The sequence below is a fragment of the Crotalus tigris genome, unplaced genomic scaffold (assembly GCF_016545835.1).
Source record: "Crotalus tigris isolate CLP2741 ecotype Arizona unplaced genomic scaffold, ASM1654583v1 scf7180000017614.5298720, whole genome shotgun sequence".
NCBI lineage: Eukaryota > Metazoa > Chordata > Lepidosauria > Squamata > Viperidae > Crotalus > Crotalus tigris.
Window position 1 is genome coordinate 3750549 of NW_024096513.1, and position 19747 is coordinate 3770295.

Sequence of the window (19747 nt, forward strand, 5' to 3'; positions counted from 1 at the left end):
ATATTCTCCCACAATCTTGGGTTTTCTATTTTTTAAAAAATTCTTCTTTGTGTTTTTATTATTGTTATGCTGTTTAATACTCAATATTGCACATTCTGTGAGATGGTCAGCTGTGTAAATCTGTCAAATAAATAAAATGGGCGTCCCAGTGCCTGAAGGGAGGGGGAACCCCAGCTCTTTCCCAAAAGCTAGGAGAGTGGGGGCCTGCCAGATCTTCCCTTTTGTGAGAGAGGAAGAAATTGCTGACTGTCCAAGGGCTGGGACCCCGAAGGAGGTAGGTTAGCCCAGAGGTCCCCAACCTTTTGGGCACCAGGGACCAGTGGAGAGAGGTTTTTTCCGCGGACCGGAGGGAACATGGTTTTGTGGACTGCCTGGGTCCCACGGATGGATCTTTGCTTGTTTGTGTGGACCGGTTGCTGGCGTGCTGTGGCCCAGTACCGGTCCACAGATGGGGGGTTGGGGACCCCCGGATTAACCTATTGAGGGCGTCCCAGTGAGCTTGTCTCTCACGGTCCAATCAATTTTAAAAGAGACGGAAACAGTCACTCTGCCTGACCACATTCTTCTCCCAGGGCAATGACCTTGAAGACTTGGTTGGTTCTCACAGAGAGCCACCGTTCAGTTTCACGTTCCCCCAGGCAGTGTTTCTCAACCTTGTCAATTTTAAGGCATGTGGACTTCAACTCCCAGAATTCCACAGCCAGCAATGCTGGCTGTGGAATTCTGGGAGTTGAAGTCCACATGCCTTAAAATTGACAAGGTTGAGAAACACTGCCCCAGGCCCTCATCCTCCCTCCCAGGCTCCCCCCAGGGTTCATGGCAGACTGGCAGTGAGTTGGCGGTTCTGACCGTTGGAAAAAGCAATGCAGTAGAACTGCAAAGCTCCCCTTACTGGCCTTTGGCTCCTCTGCCCATCATCCTGAGCTAGCTGGGGATTCTGGGAGGTAACGGGAACCCTGGCAATGAGTTTGCGGAAGGTTTTCCAAGGCTGGGCTATAAATACCTTGCAGCAAAATTATATTTTTGTGGTAGATTTGGCAGAGGTCCTTTTTCAAGTTCACCCGCAGCTGGCTTCCTCCAGGAAGGCAAGTGAGACTGGCGGGGGACTAATGGCATTATGAATAATTAATTATTAGTAATTAATCGTGGCAGGGAAAATTCCTGCATGGAGTGAAAAGTGGAACAAAATGGCCCCTTCCCAGCTCATCTTCCCACCGTAGGAATCAACGTGTCGGTTTTGTACTGTCCTGCGTGGAGCTCCTTGACATATTGCCTAAGCTGGACGTTTTCCTTGCTAGGTTTTGATTCAGAATTGAGACCCTGTATAATAACAACAATAATAAAGTTGGAAGGGACCTTGGAGGTCATCCAGTCCAACCCCCTGCCCAGGCAGGAAACCCTATAACCAGGGGTAGGCAACCTCGGCTCTTTTAGGACTCATGGACTTCAACTCCCAGAATTCCTGAGTCAGCATGGCTCAGCTTGGAAACCTCTCCCTTTCCCCTCAGCATGGCTGACTCAGGAATTCTGGGAGTTGAAGTCCATGAGTCGTAAAAGAGCCGAGGTTGCCTACCCCTGACCAAGACCATTTTAGACAAATGGCTGTCCAGTCTCTTCTTAAAAACTTCAGAGTTTTTAAGGAAACTGCACGTTCATCGTGGCCTCTGTTTTATGGCACACAACTCAGGGTTCCATTCTGTCCTTGCTGTGATGCTGAATGGACGAATGCTGCACAGCTTTCATTATATTTATATATGTCTTCATGTCCTGCTGTCTTATTTTTAAAAACAATTCAAGGGGTGGAAATTTCTAATGCTCCTCCCATTTTTTTTCCTCAACAACAGCCCTGTGAGGTGGGTTGAGCTCAGAAAGAGTGACTGGCCCAAAGTCACCCAGTCAGCTTTCCCGCCTAAAGTGGGACAACAACTCACAGTCTCCTTGTTCCTAGGCCAGCATCCTAACCATTGGTCGGTCCAAATGGTCTCTCAAACGGGCATTTTTGTAAACTTACTTTTTTCAGGCTACAGTGACCGAAGGAGTCTGCCTTGGGAGGTCCAGAAAGTCAAGATGGTTGCTGTGGTGACACATTTGATCAGTTCCACATGGAAATTGACTCTAACTAACACATCACTGTGAAATAAGGAATGCTTTCTGCAGCTGCATTCCTTTTCATTCCCCTTTCTCTTCCTCCTGCCATTTTGAGGACCCTCTCGGTTTAAAGATTGTTGCACTGAATAGCTTGGGCAGTGTCTTGTTTCATGTTTCAAAGAGCCGAGGTGGCGCAGCAGTTAGAGTGCAGTACTGCAGGCCACTTTAGCTGACTGTGTTCAGCAGGTCAGCGGTTCAAATCTCACCGGCTCAAGGTTGACTCAGCCTTCCATCCTTCCGGGGTAGGTAATATGAGGACCCAGATTGTTGGGGGCAATGTAAATATATATATATACATTGCTTACTGGTGTACACCGCTTAGAGAGTGCTTGCACTTAAAGCGGTATATAAGTCTCATAAATAAATAAATAAATGTGCCTTTTGCTAAAGTGCATGGACATTGCTGTGGCTGATGCGGATATCCTGATTAAATGCTAGTAGAACCGGAAGTATTTTGTGCCCCGAGAAGACATTTGCACAGACCCTCTCCCTGGTGAGAAAGTCTCCACTCGCTCCCGAAGCTCTGAGGCTTGCACACCCGCTCACAGTTCTCTTCCATCTTTTTAGGTAACGGTGTGCAAGAGGATCAGAAGGTGAAAACCCAGTGGCCACGATCTGCAGATGAACCAGGAGTGTACATGGCACAAACAGGTAATAAAAATCTTTCGTCAAGTCATGGTTGAAAATCTCACCAAATTTTTCCTGCGGAACTTGTAACACTTTGCATATTTTTGAACAAGGGGGGGGGGGAAATAACCCTACGGCATAATCTTAAAGAGAGGATTAAGAAAATAAAAGGAGCCTTCCTGAGTAATTACTGAGTAATTCCTTGCAGGGACTGGCTGTTTCCCTCTTCTAAAGTGCTTCCTCACCTTTCCAGTCTTGCCTACAGCATGGGGATTGCCTAACAGAGTTCCACGCGAGAGCCGACTAGCTCAGAGCAGTGGCTTAGGTGGTTTGAGAAGTAGCCAGCCTTCCCAATCCAACAGGTTAATCAAATGAAAATAAGTGAATCAGTCTGCTGAGGGCTGCTACATGCCTGAGTTGAAGAAAGGCGGGAAGGGAGGAAGAAAGGGAAGGAAGAGTGAAAGAGAATGAAATAGGAAGGAAACAGAAAGAGGAAGGAAGGAAAGAAGGGAGGGAGGGGAGGGAGGGAGGAAATTGAGTGATGGTATGGGAGAGATGGAGAGAGAAGAAGGAAGGAAGAAAGGAAGGAATGGAGAGAATTGAGAGATGGTATGGGAGAGATGGAGAGAGAAGAAAGGAAGGAAGGAAGGAAGGAAGGAAGGAAGGAAGGAAGGAAGGAAGGAAGGAAGGAAGGAAGGAAGGGAGAGAATTGAGAGATGGTATGGGAGAGATGGAGAGAGAAGGAAGGAAGGAAGGAAGGAAGGAAGGAAGGAAGGAAGGAAGGAAGGAAGAAAGGTGCAACTGCAATGTCATCCCACACAATTTTCATCTTCTCCCCACCCATTTCAGGCCTCACCGCCATCCCAAAAGGTCTGGAGCCATGAAAGTTGTTGTCTATGCTGGCCTGAACAATATGCAATACACATTTGAGGCAAAACATACTAAGAATTTTAAAGAACATGATGATGTAAAGATGAACACCATAATATTTCAGGCTTCTAATTGATCCAGCACATAGATATCCTGGATCTAATTACATTGAATAGCTCTACTAAGAGAGACTTAAATAGGGAAGAAACTTTTTGGAGCTCCCAAAGTGCCAGCGTGTTCAATTATATTATGATTCATATTTATGCTTATTTAATAACCTATTTCTGTATCAGAAATTGCCCTGACAATGACCACCTCTTATTAATCCGGTGGGTGAATCCTAAAGTGGTTGTAGTTGTAGTTCATTTGTCCCGTTAGGACAGTGGTTCTCAACCTTTTTAATGCCGCGACCCCCAACCGGTCGTAAGTCAAGGACTACTCAACTGGTGCAGCACCGTTTGCAGAATGGGACTTTTGGCAGGCTCAGCAGGGCAGAGACAGCCTGGACAATTCCTATTGGCTTTTGAAAGCCAATAGAATTAGACTCTATTCAAGAGAGTCTATTCTATTGGCTTTCAAAAGCCAATAGAATAAAAGGGAGTAGCACAGCTAAGGAAAAGGGGAAAAAAATGGCGGACTGCGTTGTTTGGCGACCCCCGTGAAATGGTCGTTCGACCCCAAATGGGGTCCCGACCCACAGGTTGAGAACCACTGCGTTAGGATCATAACAGAAGTACGGCTTTTGAAGAAATCTTTCTTCTAAACATTCATCAGAATTTTGGTTTGCTTTGAAAGAAATTTCCAAGGCTTCAGTGAGTAAACTTCCATCAGCCCAAGTTAGAACCAAGTCAGGAATTGTAATCATTTCTGGAAAACAGCTTGAATCCCAGCCAGAATTCTAATGGAATTTTAATCCTGATTGTTAATAGATTGTTCTGGTTTGACAGCTAATGTTAGGCAGAGAAATTCTCCATTGATCTCTACCAGATTTCTCTTCTCTTCTCTTCTCTTCTCTTCTCTTCTCTTCTCTTCTCTTCTCTTCTCTTCTCTTCTCTTCTCTTCTCTTCTCTTCTCTTCTCTTCTCTTCTCCTTCCCTTCCCTCTCCCCTCTCTTCCCCTCTTCTCCTATTCTCACATCCTATCCTATCCCATCCCATCCCAGCCCAGCCCAGCCCAGCCCAGCCCAGCCCAGCCCAGCCCAGCCCATCCCCTTCCGTCCCTCTATAAAACTATTTGATCTAAAAATGACATGTACAATTAAAGAGTTTCAAAGACATTCTGGGGACTGGAGCATAATTATCTTGTACTTATTTAGTCATAAAAGGATGTGCCTGACTGTCATGTCATTCACACTTTTTCTACACTTGTTCTCATAGCTTATCATTCCTTTCAAGATGTATTGAGACTGACTAGGTGAAATTCTGGGATTTGTCCAGATATATGTGGAAGGCAACAGAGGGGGAAGTAGTGGGAAGCATGCACTATTTTTTTTTCTTTTTTTTTTTTTTACTTTTTTACTCTTTCATTCCTAATGAATCCTAGAAACCTTTTAGAAGCATCAGCATTGTGAAATGCAGATTAGAGCATTTGCATTGCTAAGAAAATTAGTTTCCGATTCAGACAATTATGGAGTCTAGCAATTTCACTTGCTTTGATGAAACTGGTGACCTTTTTTTCAGATTGGTTGTCTCAATTTCAGGACCACTTTTTGTGGGCTCAGGACAGCTAGATGAATCCTCATTGCTCTGAGACCTGCTAGATGCAACATGCCTGGGTTTGAGGACTCAAAGAAAGATCTAATATTTCAGATGTTGGATTTTATCTTCTCAGGTCCTAAACAGGTGTGTGGATGGAGAAGTCCACCGGGGTGACTAAGGAGGTCAATTTGTATTAAACACAATCCCAAAGTTGCTTCGTCAAAAAGCAGCCTGGACTTCCCTTGTTTTTGCTTGAAGACATTTCGCCTCTCTTCCAAGCAATCTTCTTCAGTTCTGGCTGAATGGTGGAGAAGGGAAAAAGATCCATCATTCAGTCAGAAGTGAAGAAGCTGCTTGGATGAGAAGTGAAACGTCCTCAAGCAAAAACAAAGAAAATCCAGTTGCTTTCTAAAAAAAAAAAAAAAAAGAACCTTTGGGACAACCATGACCTGGATGACTGAGCATCTCCATGGACATTAGACTCAGTCAGACTCAAGCAGAGATGCTTAAAGTGAAGCTGCCCAATCTCACCTCTTCTTATGCATTGGATCACATTTTCTGTCGTGGAATTTAGCACGCGTTTCAAATTTAAAAAAAGGCATAAATTGGCATAGTCCAGGGGTAGGCAACCTTGGCTCTTTTATGACTCGTGCATTTCAACTCCCAGAATTCCTGAGCCAGCATGGCTGGCTCAGGAATTCTGGGAGTTGAAGTCCACGAGTCATAAAAGAGCCAAGATTGCCTACCCTTGGCATAGTCCATCCCCACCCCCCAAAAAAAGACAGGGAGAAGAGGTAAACTGGCTCTCTTGTAACTCTTCTAGCAACTCAGAGTTGTCCAAAGGTGACCACTTTGGGAGACAAGAAGAACGCCAACTCTTTAGCCTAGTAGCTTGCTTAGCCCTGGAAGATGCTCTTATGTCTCAGCGCCTCTTTGAGCTTTAATAATCAGACACAATTTAATTAAGAAGCAGCCTCCAATGGCTGAGAAGCTGCGTCTCATCTTCAATTCCGGTCGGTCCCCGGGGGACCATGATTTTCATGGCGACAGCAGATTGAGGAGAGGCGCTATCGCCTTTCTCCCTCGTTCTCCAACCCGCCTCTCCCTGGTGCAGCCGAGTTTAATTTGCTGCATTTATGCGCTCTCTTAGTGCCTTCCTCGGAGACCTATAAAGAAAACAAATGTATTAATTGTTTAGCTGCTATGTATTTATTTAGCAAATTCGTCTGGGTAATGTGAACGCCAGTCATTCTGCCTCTCCCCTATCCTTCTCCTTGTCTTTGATTTATAGTTTCCAAGGCATTGTGTGCCTTGCATTGGAAGACAAATGGAGCAGGGGGGGGGGAATCCAGGAGTTTAGCAAGATGGGCTAGGCCAGATGTGCAAATACAGATAGGGGCCGTTTTTTAAACCTTGCTATCTGAGCTAGCAGGATGTCCACGTTGACAGAAAGGTCAGACATCAGCTTAGCACACAGTAGCTCTGGATGAGGGATAGCTCTGTGGTTTTTCTGTGAGGGAGGGGGATAGCAAGGAGAGGATTTTGGGTTTTTGTTGTTGTTTTTTGTCCTCCTTATCAGTATAACAACAATTCTCCCCCCTTATCAGTACCAACACCAATTTCTAGTGTGTTTGGCTGCATTTTAGAATAAGGCAGAATAACAATCGTGAATAATTAAACCTGATTCAGGACGAGAATGATAATGAAATAAAGAAAAAATAGTTTTTTCCCCCCTGGACTATCCCAGCTGCATAGTAGAATCAGGACCCGATTTTCTATTTAGGGGGCCATGGAATTTGATGACGAATGCTTCATTATGCACCCTTCAAGACTACAGAAACTGATTTTAGAAAGAAGGCATGTGAGGAAATGAAGGCGAGCTGAATGTCTCAAGGTCTTGCTTAAACCAGGAGGTCTTTCTTTTTCATTCTTTCTTTCTGTAGAACTGTTCATGATTATAGAAATATTGTATATTATTGTTAATTTTACAGTAAAATTGCAGAGGTTAATGTATTTTATATTTGCATCTTACCCAAGAAAGTTGGAAACTTTTCTTTCCTTCCTTCCTTCCTTCCTTCCTTCCTTCCTTCCTTCCTTCCTTCCTTCCTTCCTTCCTTCCTCTTTCTTTCTTTCTTTCTTTCTTTCTTTCTTTCTTTCTTTCTTTCTTTCCTTTCTTCCTTCCTTCCTTTCTCTTTCTTTCTTTCTTTCTTTTTTTCTTTCTTTCCTTCCTTCCTTCCTCTCTCTCTCTCTTTCTTTCTTTCTTTCTTTCTTTCCCTCCTTCCTTCCTTCCTTTCTCTTTCTTTCTTTCTTTCTTTCTTTCTTTCCTTCCTTCCTTCCTTCCTCTCTTTCTTTCTTTCTTCCTTCCCTCCCTCTTTCTTTCTTTCTTTCTTTCTTTCTTTCTTTCTTTCTTTCTTTCTTTCTTTCTTTCTTTCTTTCTTTCTTTCTTTCTTTCTTTCTTTCTTTCTTGCAGAGGAGTGTTCTATTTTATGATACATATGAACTACCTCTCCCTTACCACACTGAGTTCAGCTTTCTTGATATTCTTTAAAATAAACTGTATTGTATCCACCCACAGGATTTGGGCATGTTATTTTCTGTGGCGTTCTGAATTTTGCCTTTCCTGGCCATATTCTGGCAAAAGAAGGCCTCCTTTCCTTAATAGTCATTTTGCCCTCCTATCTGAAGGTCAGCTTTCTGCTGGAATGGCTTCCTCACATAGATTTCCTTTCGGCTATTTGCTAATTCATTCTCCCTCTCTTTCGCTTTCTTTCTTGAGTTCTTTGGAAAATATTAGCCACCCACATCCCCTCCTCCTTCCTCCATCTGTTCCTCCATAATTTAAATGGACGTCCTTTACTATAGGCCTGTCCAATAACTTCAGATAGATCATCAAGTCTCATCAAGAAGCAGATTGTTGTAAATGACCTGTCTGCCCAAGGTGGACGGAAAGTAAAGACTGTCTGACTGAGATCCCCATTTGAGACTGGGGGCTGCCACAGCTGGAAATGTGGAGTGTAAATGTGGAGTGTATCTGTGACTGAGAATGTGAGAGCCCCCTTAGGATATCAGTGTACAGTATTACCAGTTTGTTTTGGAATCTGCCAGAACTCTTCTTAATGTTGTAAAAATGATTTAGAAGCCCCAGTGAAGGTATAGGAACGAGGCACAAAGAAAAAGCCCACACAGGAATCTCATTTCCCATAAAACCTCTCGTGGAAGGTGTCCAAAACTATCTGGCTGTTTTGTCTATCGGGAATTGAACTCTGGATCTCAGGGCACAGTGGCCTAGCAGTTGATACGCTGGACTTGTTGACCAGCCCCAAGCACTGCATAATAGGGTGAGCTCCTGTTCTTGCCCCAGATCCCACCAACCTAGCAGTTCAAAAACGAACAAACGCAAGTAGATAAACAGGTACCACTTTGAGAGGTCAGTCACAGCAGTCAGTGTGTCACAACGTAGAGTCATGCCATGCCAGTCACGGAAGCATTTTCAGACCACACGGTCTACGTTGGCTAGGAAACAGATGAGAACTTCTCCCCGCTAGAGACAGACACGACTGGGCAGGGAAACCCTTATCTTTTGCCTTTTTATTCTGGATCTATGCAGGTTGTATAGAAAACTGTGAAGTGGCTCCAATTTAATTTAGTTGTGTTTGTGGGAAGAAGAGGAAAACTATTCAACATTTGGAGATCACCCCAGCAGCAAAATTCATATTTGACACTGGGGCAGTCTCCAAGTTCACTCGGGATGTTGTGTTAGTGAAAATTCAGCCACAGGAAAAATAAAAGCCACCTTGAGTGTACCTGTCATTCAAAGAGCTGTCCATCATTGTGGTGCTGAAACTAGTAGTCTCCTTGCAGGGAATCCTCAATCTACGGTCGTAATTATCAAAGTAAGTCGTGCTGGTTGTTAAGTGGGTCATCAAAGGATCACATTCTATTTTACAACCTTTGTTTGTGATGGTTGTTAAGTGAATGCTGCAGTCATTAAGTACACCCATTGTTCATTATGGGGCACTTTTTCCGGAAATCGGAAGTCCATGCTGACTTCCAGCATCATGACCACGTGACCGAAGGACACTGCAAAAAGCTGAAATACGGGATGGTTGCTGAGTGCCCCAAATGAGGTCATGTTGCTCCAGGGGAAGGCAGCTGTTGGAACTTTGAATCCGGCTCATAAGTAGATTTTTGGGGTCCATCATAATTTCAAATGGTCACTAAGTAACCAGTCATAAGACAAGGACTACCTGTACTAGCCTTTCTCAATTCAGTGTTCTTTGCTGGACCACAATGTCCACAATACCAATAGCAGAGGATATTTATAACTATGTAGTCCTTGATGCTCCCTGAATTTGATTGTTTGTTTGCAGATGTTTCATTACCCAATTAGGTAACAAGTAGGTAGGTTGAGTGCACTGATGATATTATCTACTGAAGGAATAAATAATAATAATAATAATAATAATAATAATAATAATAATAATAATAATAATAATAATAGTTGGAAGGTACCTTAGAGGTCATCTAGTCCAACCCCCTGCTCAGGCAGGAAACCCTATACCATTTCGGACAAATCGCTGTCCGGTCTCTTCTTAAAAACTTCCAGTGTTGGCGCATTCACCGCTTCTGGAGGCAGGTTGTTCCACTGGTTAATTGTTCTAACTGTCAGGAAGTTTCTCCTTAGTTCTAGGTTGCTTCTCTCCTTGATTAGTTTCCATCCGTTGCTTCTTGTCCTGCCTTTAAGTGCTTTGGAGAATAGCTTGACTCCCTCTTCTTTGGGGCAGCCCCTGAGATATTGGAAGACTGCTATCATGTCCCCCCTTGTCCTTCTCTTCATTAAACTAGACATATCCAATCCCAGCAACCGTTCCTTATATGTGTTAGCCTCCAGACCTCTAATCATCTTTGTTGCTCTTCTCTGTACTCTTTAGGCAAATAGCCAAGCTCAGAGAGCACCAAGAATTCCACAAAATCCATAATTCTCAGACAGCAGACCCACTGAACATATTGAGAGGATACTAATTGTTTTTATGGCTGCAGAGTATAGTAGTTTAAACTCTCCCTGGGTGTCTTCGTCCCATGATTGTTCTGTTTGCATTCTTAAAATGCTCTCTAGTTAATGCCAAAATGCATTTAGCATCACACTAAATGTGTGACCTTTCCAACAAATTAATACCCCAAATGCCTTTTTTGCCACTTGAAAAATGTACATTTAAAAAGAAAAATCCAATTTGAGCCAACAGGCAATAGCGGTGTCTGTGTCACCGATCCTCAGAATGATATACAGGGCAGCGTGAGTTCAACAGTCTCGGACAAGATAAGTTGCAGATATGTGTGAAAATTCCAGGAAGTGCTTTTCTTCTGTGAAGTTTCAGTCAAAACACTTAAAAGCACTTCCAAAACTTCAGGGTTGTGAGGCCACACTCCTTTGGCAAACGACAGGGCTGGGCCTGCTCTGGAAAGCCAGAAGATCTCTTCACTGAGGTAAAATAGTCAACTGAGGTAGTGAGACTGATGCGCTGAATCAAAATTCAGCAATTGTTAAATGGTGGTTGGAAGGCAAACTGTTGCCCCCCCAATTCAAATCTGCATTATGAAGTAAAGTATAGAAAAAGCAATAGGACTTAGAGTTATATACTGCTTCACAGTACTTTATGGCCCTCTCTAAGCGGTTTACAGAATCAGCACATTGCCCTGTACAATCTGGGTCCTCATTTTAGCGACCTCGGAAGGATGGGAGGCTGAGTCAACCTTGAGCCAGTCAGGATCAAACTCCTGTCAGTGGGCAGAGTTAGCCTGCAATGCTGCATTATGACCACTGCGCCAGCACAGCTCTGAGTGAATTTCTCCATGGCTTCCTTAAGAGAAGAATGGCGGTGGCAGTGATAAGCCCAGATGCTATTCTGAGGGGAAATAGTAATTTCATAAATATACAGGTAGTCCTTGACTTATGACCAGCCGTTAAGTGACTGTTTGAAGTTCTGACAGACCTACTTAGAGATTACTTACAATCCAGATTTGAAATCTTGACAGTTGTCCCCCCCCATGGTCTTATGACTGCAATTCAGTTGCTTGGCAACTGGCCATTTGCAGTTAACAACCACCTGCAGAAAAAGGTCACAAAATAGAATTGGTTACATGATGACTTGCTTTACGACCAACATGACTTGCAACTATAATGGGCAGGCTCCATTACGGTCATAACTCAAGGACTCCCTGTATCTCGTTGGGTTAATGCCCTTGTGTTTGTGATTATCATTCTCAGACTCAGGCAGAAGGCTGAAAAAGTTGTTCTGCATCAGGCAGGCTGAAAAATATCTGCAAAATAAACATTTTTGTGTTTTTTTCCCCACATTTTGAGAGGTGAATTAAAATAAATTGTTTGTGGTTTATCACGCTTTGGGATTCAAACACCAGAACAACCGGTTCTCATATTTGATGCAGGCCTGGGCCTCCGAGGCCTAGAACAGACTTCCGGAAGTGGCATCATGCACTTCCGGTAGGCTGTTCTAGGTCTGGGAGGCCTCCTCCAAGCCTCCGATGCTTAGAACAGACTTCCGGAAGTGGCATCCGCACACTTCTGTTGGGCTGTTCTAGGCCTGGGAGGACTCCTCTAGGCCTCCGAGGCCTAGACTGGACTTCTGGAAGTCAGCCGGTTCTCCGAATTCAGATAAATTTAGCTACCGGTTCTCCCACCACTGGATTCTGTGCTTTGCGTGATCCAGGTCATTACATGATGCTAGAGTATGTTTTAATGCAGGGATGGGCAACTATGGCCCGTTTACGACTTTTGGGCTGCGAATCCCAGAATTCCTGTGCCAGCCATAGTAGGCCACCCCTGGTTTATTAGTATGAGTATAGTATATTATGTGGAGACAACTTTTGGCTTTGATTTTCCCATTTGCAGAATTTACTATTTTGTGGGAATTCAGCTCCTGTGTTATGATGTCCAGTGGTACCTCTGCCAAGAAAAAGCATAATAAAGTACTGTAATAAAACTGCCGAGTCATAAGCCATGATTAAAAGCCAAGCTGGCTGAGTGCATACCATGCACTGCTTCTGAAGAGGCAGGGTAAAAAAAAAATGGTGCTTGCAGCCACATGATTTGATCCCCACCTTTTTTTATATGTATTATTCATAACAGGCAAAGAAGAGACAGAGCTTCAAAAATGGCATAGCCACCATCTTGACCGACCCCCTCCCCCAATGCATGACCCTACAAAGCAAGCCAACATATATTTTATCCTATTGCATTAAAGCAGACCTTTCCTAGTTACTTCTATGGGGCTGTTTCTGCTTCTCATTGCTTGTGGCTGGCTAATAGTTTAGCAGAAAGGAGAATGTACAGTGATGGAAATCTAGTTTTTACCAGTTCAGTTGTGTTATAACACCACTTTATAGCTTTTTCTGTTAGAAAAATGGCAAAACCAAGAGAATTTGCACATAGAAAACTACCATATCAAATGAAACCAATTATAGCATAATTTTCACCTAGATAACCTAATTGGTTTCATTCCAGGGATCTCTCTCTCTCTCTCTCTCTCTCTCTCTCTCTCTCTCTCTCTCTCTCTCTCTCTCTCTCTCTCTCTCTCTCTCTCTCTCTCACACACACACACACACACACACACACACACACACACACACACACACAACTGGGACCAGAATTTCCATTGTTAAGACAGCCAGTTGTTAAATGAGAAATGCCCAATTTTAAGACCTCCGTTTGCCATAGTTGTTAAGAAAATCACTGCAGTTGTAAATGACTAATGCAATCATTAAGCAAATTCAGCTTCCCCCATTGATTGTGCTTGTTGGAAAGTGGCTGGAAAGATCACAAATGGTGATGACATAGACCAGCAAGGCTGCAACTATTGTAAATATTATCTACCTCAAAGCCATTTTAGAACTACCAAAAAACGTTGTCATCTCATTGGAATTTATAAAGCAAAATGTTGCAGTTCACACGATACAGGGTTGTGTCCACAATGACTGATCAATTTCTGTCGGTTTCACACATGCAGGCTTGTTTGGTTTCCACAGCAAAGACTTGGTTCTAATTTTTCATATATCAGGATTATTAAAGGCTAACATTTGTAGTCCAAACTTGCTCAGTCTTCTCGATAAACATTCCAGATCTAAAGTATAGATGGAGTTTTATCTTAAGAATCCCTGATTTAAAGCAATTTCTACAAATTCTAGTGTAAATGGAACTGACTGTCTGTGAATCAATCTTTAATTGCCCAAAGTCTTTTGCTATTTACACACTCAGTCTGACAAAATTCCTAGCTCCAACAATAGATCAAAGTACATTTAAAATGTATATTTTAGGGAGAAGGAAATTAATTTAGAAATATATTTACTTTTCTTTGGTAAGGCATTTTTTTTATTATGCCTTTCCCTTTGGAGGTTCAAAGGCAGGATAAAGAGGGTTTTTCACTTATTTCAACACATACCCGTACACATCAGCAATCTAGCAGGGTAGCTGAGTTGGAAGAAAGAGACTGGCCTGTGTCATCTTAGTCACGTCCATCGTTGACTTGAACCTGGCCTTCAATGAATCAAAGCAAACACACCTTTAAATGCTGTACTATAAAAGGGGACATTTTAATTCAGATTGAAAGAAAAACTCAAAACCACACACAGTCTTGGTGCAACTGACTACTTAATTGATCCACCTGTCTGCAGGGTCCAAGATAAAATTTTTCTTTTTGGGAGATGGCTGAATAAAATAGTAGAGTGTTGCATATAGCTCAAGGTTGAAAGGTTGGGTTCTTGATGTTTTCTGAGCTTGACTTTTTTTTCTGCAGATGTTCATATACCAGGCTATGTAATATCATCAGCGCATGGGTGCATAATTCAACTAGTTCAAAATGCAGTGGTTTTGTGTAGGCCTAGGTGTGCATATGTGTTATCTCTCCTGTAGGAACTGCATTGACTGCTGATTTGTTTCAGGATCCAATTCAAAGTGCTGGTTGTCACCTTTAAAACCCTACATGGCTTGCGACCAGGTTATTTGAAGGACTGTCTCCTCCTGGTTACGTCTACCTGAGCCATCAGAGAAGGGAGGCAAGGAATGCTAAGGGTCTCCTCTTCTAAAGGAGCTATATCTGGAGGGACCCAGAAGAAGGGTCTTCTCTGTGGTGGCTCCCTCCCTGTGGAATTATCATCCTTGCAGAAATAAGATTGGCCTCCACTTTGACACTCTTTGGCAAGACCCTGAAGATCTGGCTTTGCCAACCGGCCTGGGGAACCCAGAATGGGACGGAGCCCATCAAGTGGCTTATTCAATTGATTGTTGTCACCAAAGGGGTGGAGGAATTATCGCTTTCTATCATCTTATATTAGGTTTTTATCTTTATAGGTTGCCCAGAGTCACCGCAAGTGAGTTGGGTGGCCATATAAATTTTCATTAATAAATAAAGAGTTCCAGTCTTGTTAGGAATGTGGCTTCCTTGAATGTCCCTTGATTGGGTTATTATTTTTCTGATGCTATTTCATGCTTACTGTATCTGTGTGTTGGCTTCTAGGTAGGTTTTTTTTAAACTTTTGGTTGTACCTTTTTAAAAATTGTATGTAGATGGGTTTTAGCCATAGCAATAGCATTTTAGGCTTATATACCACCTTTGAGTGCTTAGAGCAGGGGTCCCCAACCCCCGGTCTGTGGACAGGTACCGGCTGTGGCATGCCCTCAACCGGTTTGCACAAACAAGCAAAGCCCCATTTACAGGATGCAGGCAGCACACAAAACCACGCCCAGTCCGGTCCAAAGAAAAACCTCTCTCCACTGAACTGGTGCCTGGTGCCCAAAAGATTGGGGACTTCTGGCTTAAGCACTCTCTGGGTAGTTTACAGTGTAGAAGCATTTTTTGCCTATGGCTCCAACAGTCCAGGTCCTCATTTTACAGACCTTGGAAGGATGGAAGGCTGAATCGACCTTAAGCCACATCAAGATCGAACGCCAGGCTACGGGCAGAATTTGCCTGCAGTACTGCACTTTAACCACTTTGCCACTTGCGTATCCATTTTTCTTTCTCTTTGTATGCTTGGACATACACGTCTCTCTTTCTCCCCAGGAGATCCAGCTGCAGAAGAATGGTCACAATGGAGTGTCTGCTCCCTGACCTGTGGGCAAGGCACCCAGGTGCGAACTCGCTCCTGTGTCTCCTCACCCTACGGGACTCTGTGTAGTGGCTTGCTGCGGGAGACCAGGATGTGCAACAACACCGCCACTTGCCCAGGTAGGTGAAGGGAAAACAGAGAATGGATCTCTTTCCTTCCTTCTTGCTTTCTTGCTGTTTCTTTCCTTCATTGTCTTGGGTCACTTCCCCCAGAGTTGTCGGTTGATCATGATTACAGGCACTTTTTGACTTTATAACCATTCCTTTAATGACTGTTCAAAATTACAACAGCACAGGAAAAAAAATGGAGCTATACCTGTCCTCACTCTTATGACTGCTGAAGCGGGCCCAGAGTCACATGATCAAAATTCAGGCCCTTGGCAACCGGCATATATTTTCAATAGTTGTAGCATCCCAGAGTCACGTCTTTCCCATTTGCAATCGTTGCTTGCCAGCCTGACAAGCAAAGTCAACGGGGGGAATCTGGATTCGTTTAATGACTATGTGATTAGTGAATCACTGCAGTGGTATGCTTAACAATTGGGGCAAACAAGACCTTAAAAATCAGGCATGACTCACTCAAATAATTGCCTTTCTTAACAATGGAAAATCTAGTCCCAGTCATGGTTCAAAGTCAAGGACTACCTGTGTTAGGGTAGAGTAAGGACTCGTGACTCCTGGCCAAGGAGCAGGAGGCAGTTGGGGCTAGGAGACCCCTTGCTCCACTTCACCTTATGCACCCGTTATGTCCTCTCCTGGATTGAGAAGCCCTTCTTACAATCACTCATACCCTTATTGTCTCTCATGTGGACTATCGCAATTCAGTCATGGGGCTATTTTTGAAGAGTATCCAGAAGCTGAAGCTGGTGCAGAATGTGACTGCATAGACCAGTGGTTCTCAACCTTTTTAATGCCACGACCCCCCCAACCGGTCGTAAGTTGAGGACTACTCAACTGGTCATAAGTTGAAGACTACTCAACTGGTGCAGCACTGTTTGCAGAATGGGATTTTTGGTGGGCTCAGCAGGGCAGAGACAGCCTGAAGAGTGATATGCACCTTTGTGGATGGCTTATGACTTCAGAAGGTGTCTCCACCTTTTTTATACCTCTTTACCTCTTAATATTTTAACCCTAACCTTTACAATTCTGTTTTGTTAACTTTTATATTACGATACCTTTTTTTATTACAAATTGCCCAGAGACACCTAGATAAGATGGGCGGGTATAGAAACATGAAGAATAAAGAAATAAAATAAGTCCTACTCACATGTTCGTATTAAGTCCTCTCGAAGCAGGAGATTGTCCATAAAACCCATGGCTTGCTTCCCGTTTTGATGTAGCTTTGTGCTGGCTTTGGACTAGCCCCAGAAACTGCCCTACCATAATTCACTCCTCCACTTAGCCTGTCCTTTGTCTTCCCCCTTCCTCCGCTAGTTCAGACCTTGTTCACAAATGGAAGGAAGTCAATAGGTCTGATTACAGGCCACGACCTGTGCTTACTATGGAGAATTAATGAAATAGTAAGCCCAAGGACTCTTAACAGTAAGCATGTTTCTAATCGGTGCTATTTCGTTAAGGAGTTTTCCACCCTTCATCTTCTAAGTTCAGAGCCTGCTGGGTGACAGACAAGAATTGTCCCCATCTCATTCTCTTTCACCTCCCGCTCCTCCAGAACTCTGGATGTTTATTGCATTTTTTTTATTGAAAAGTTTTATAAAAGTTACAATATACACCCCAAAGCCCACCCACCCTAACTCCCCCTCTCCTTCCCCCACTTCCCAGAGCTGAGTACAGGGTTACAAATATAATAATCATACTCTAAAAAACATTAACCAACTGTATAAATAACCAAGTCCATAATGCGCTTTAACTCCCCTTTAACATAAATATAAACAAATTAAAAGTAAACATAATAATATAAACAAGTTAATATCCTAATTATTAAACAATACAATATCCAAATTGTTAAACAATACTAATACTAGAAATAATAATAAAACTAATAAAAATTCTACTATAATAAACTATTATTAATAATAATAATACTCTAAAATTTACTCATAAACTAAATGGAACTTTTTAGTCCCATATTTATTCTGAATATAATCTATCCATCTTCTCCAGACCGAAATGTATCTTTCTTGTGAATGATCCTTCAGATAAGCAGAAATCTTAGCCATTTCTGCTAAATTTGACACTTTAAGCGTCCATTCTTCTATAGCAGGCAAGCAATCCTTCTTCCAATATTGCCCTACCAATAACCTTGCAGCTGTTACCAAATTCAACATCAAGTTAGTTTCTTTAGTATCACAATCTACAATAACACCCAATAAAAATAATTGTGGAGTAAACTTTATCTTTCTCCTGAAAATCTTTTGAATGTTCCACCAAATCTTAATCCAGAAAGCTTTTATATTTCTACATGTCCACCAGATATGAAAACAAGTAGCATCCAAGCTACCACATCTCCAATATTTGGGCTGTAAATTAGGATACATACAAGTCAACTTTTTAGGATCCAGACGCCATCTATAAAACATTTTATACAAATTTTCTCTTAAATTTTGGGATGTTTATTGCATTTTTAACTTAAAGCAAACTTTGCTTTGCTGTCTGTTTGGATAAGATGCTGGTCCTCTAAATTCCAATCTTGCTTTCTCCACCTGGGCTCCGCAGCACGTGCCAACTAATTTCTGCCTTGTGATCTCTCAGCTAGGCTGGGCTTTTTTCAAAGGTTCTTTTAATAAAAGATAAATGAGAAAATTGGACTGTTCCAAAAACAAGTGCCAAACTCCAGCACCGCCTTTGTTTCCAAGAATGTTCTGAGCCACATCAGCCCCTCAGACAATGTAAATGGCGCTTCAATGAATGAATGGATATTTTTTATTACAGGCACTGTCCTGAATTGCATACAAAAAATGCGTTAAAAACTAAATAAAAACAAAACAATACAAAATGTTACAACTGGTATTGAATGCATCGGTGGATAATCAAAGTCTGCCTAATTTTATAGGCTGTATAACAACTACATTCAAGGAAATGGAACGGATCACAGCACATGTATATAAAAAAGATCAGAATTTCCCAGATATTTTACCAGGTAAGGACTTGCAAGGTGAGCCCTGGAGTCTTTACACAGATAGTCCTTGATGTATGACCAGAATTTCCATTATTAAGCAAGGCAGTTGTTAAGTGAGACATGCCCAGTTTTACAACTTTGTTTAAAACATCTACCTGGAAAAAAAAATCAATCACAATAGAGCTGGAAGGGACCTTGGAGGTCTTCTAGTCCAACCCCTTGCTCAAGCAGGAGACCCTAGACCAGGGGTTCTCAACCTTGGCAACTTTAAAACTTGTGGACTTCAATTCCCAGAATTCCTCGGCCAGCAAAGCTTTGCTGGCCGAGGAATTCTGGGAACTGAAGTCCACAAGTCTTAAAGTTGCCAAGGTTGAGAACCCCTGCCCTAGACCATCTCAGACAGGTGACTGTCTAGTCTCTTCTTAAAAGCTTCCAGTGACGAAGCACCTACAACCTCTGAAGGCAAGCCGTTCCACGGGTTAATTGTCCTGACTGTGACGAACTTTCTCCTTAGTTCCACGTTGCTTCTCTCCTTGAGTAGAGATAGTGGATTGGAAAAATTCTGGGAAGCTAAAAAAAAAAAAGAAAAAGGTCACAGGGAGCAATCTTCCCAGTTTCCTTTCTGGGAAATGAGTGATTTGTGATTGACTACACCAGTGGTTCTCCACCTGTGGGTCGGGACCCCATTTGGGGTCGAACGACCATTTCACGGGGGTCGCCAAACCACGCTGTCCGCCATTTTTTCCCCCTTTTCCCTAGCTGTCCTACTCCCTCTTATTGGTGGCCACACCCACTTGGGGGTCACCACAACATGGGGAACTGTATTATGGGGTCACGGCATTAGAAAGGTTGAGAACCACTGGACTACACAGAGGCAGTTCTTGACTGACAACCATTTGTTTAGTGACCGTCCCAAGTTACAGGAGCACTGAAAATCGTAATGGTCCATCGGTCCTTGCCTTGAACAACCACTGCAGTATCCCCATGGCTATGTGATCAGAATGCAGGCAACATGTACAGGTAGTCCTCAATTTACAACAGTTCATTTAGTGACCATTCAAAGTTACCACTTATGACCATTTTTTCACGACCCATGGAGCATCCCCACGGTCACGTGATCAGAATTCAGACGCTTGCCAACTGGCATGTGTTTACAACAGTTGCAGCATCCCAGATTCATGTGATTGTCATTTGGGACCTTCCCAGCTG

At 42.9% G+C, this 19747-nt stretch overlaps 1 protein-coding gene across 8 annotated transcripts in view; it reads left to right on the forward strand.

Annotated features, from left to right (window-relative positions):
• Nucleotides 1-19747, forward strand: part of ADGRB2 (adhesion G protein-coupled receptor B2) — a 202711-nt gene that overhangs the window by 71843 nt on the left and 111121 nt on the right. For all 8 annotated transcript variants that reach the window (XM_039329614.1, XM_039329608.1, XM_039329651.1 and 5 more), the window contains 2 exons: nucleotides 2716-2799; nucleotides 15415-15579. In XM_039329614.1, the coding sequence (XP_039185548.1) occupies nucleotides 2716-2799; nucleotides 15415-15579 (249 nt within the window). The remainder of the gene's footprint in view (nucleotides 1-2715; nucleotides 2800-15414; nucleotides 15580-19747) is intronic.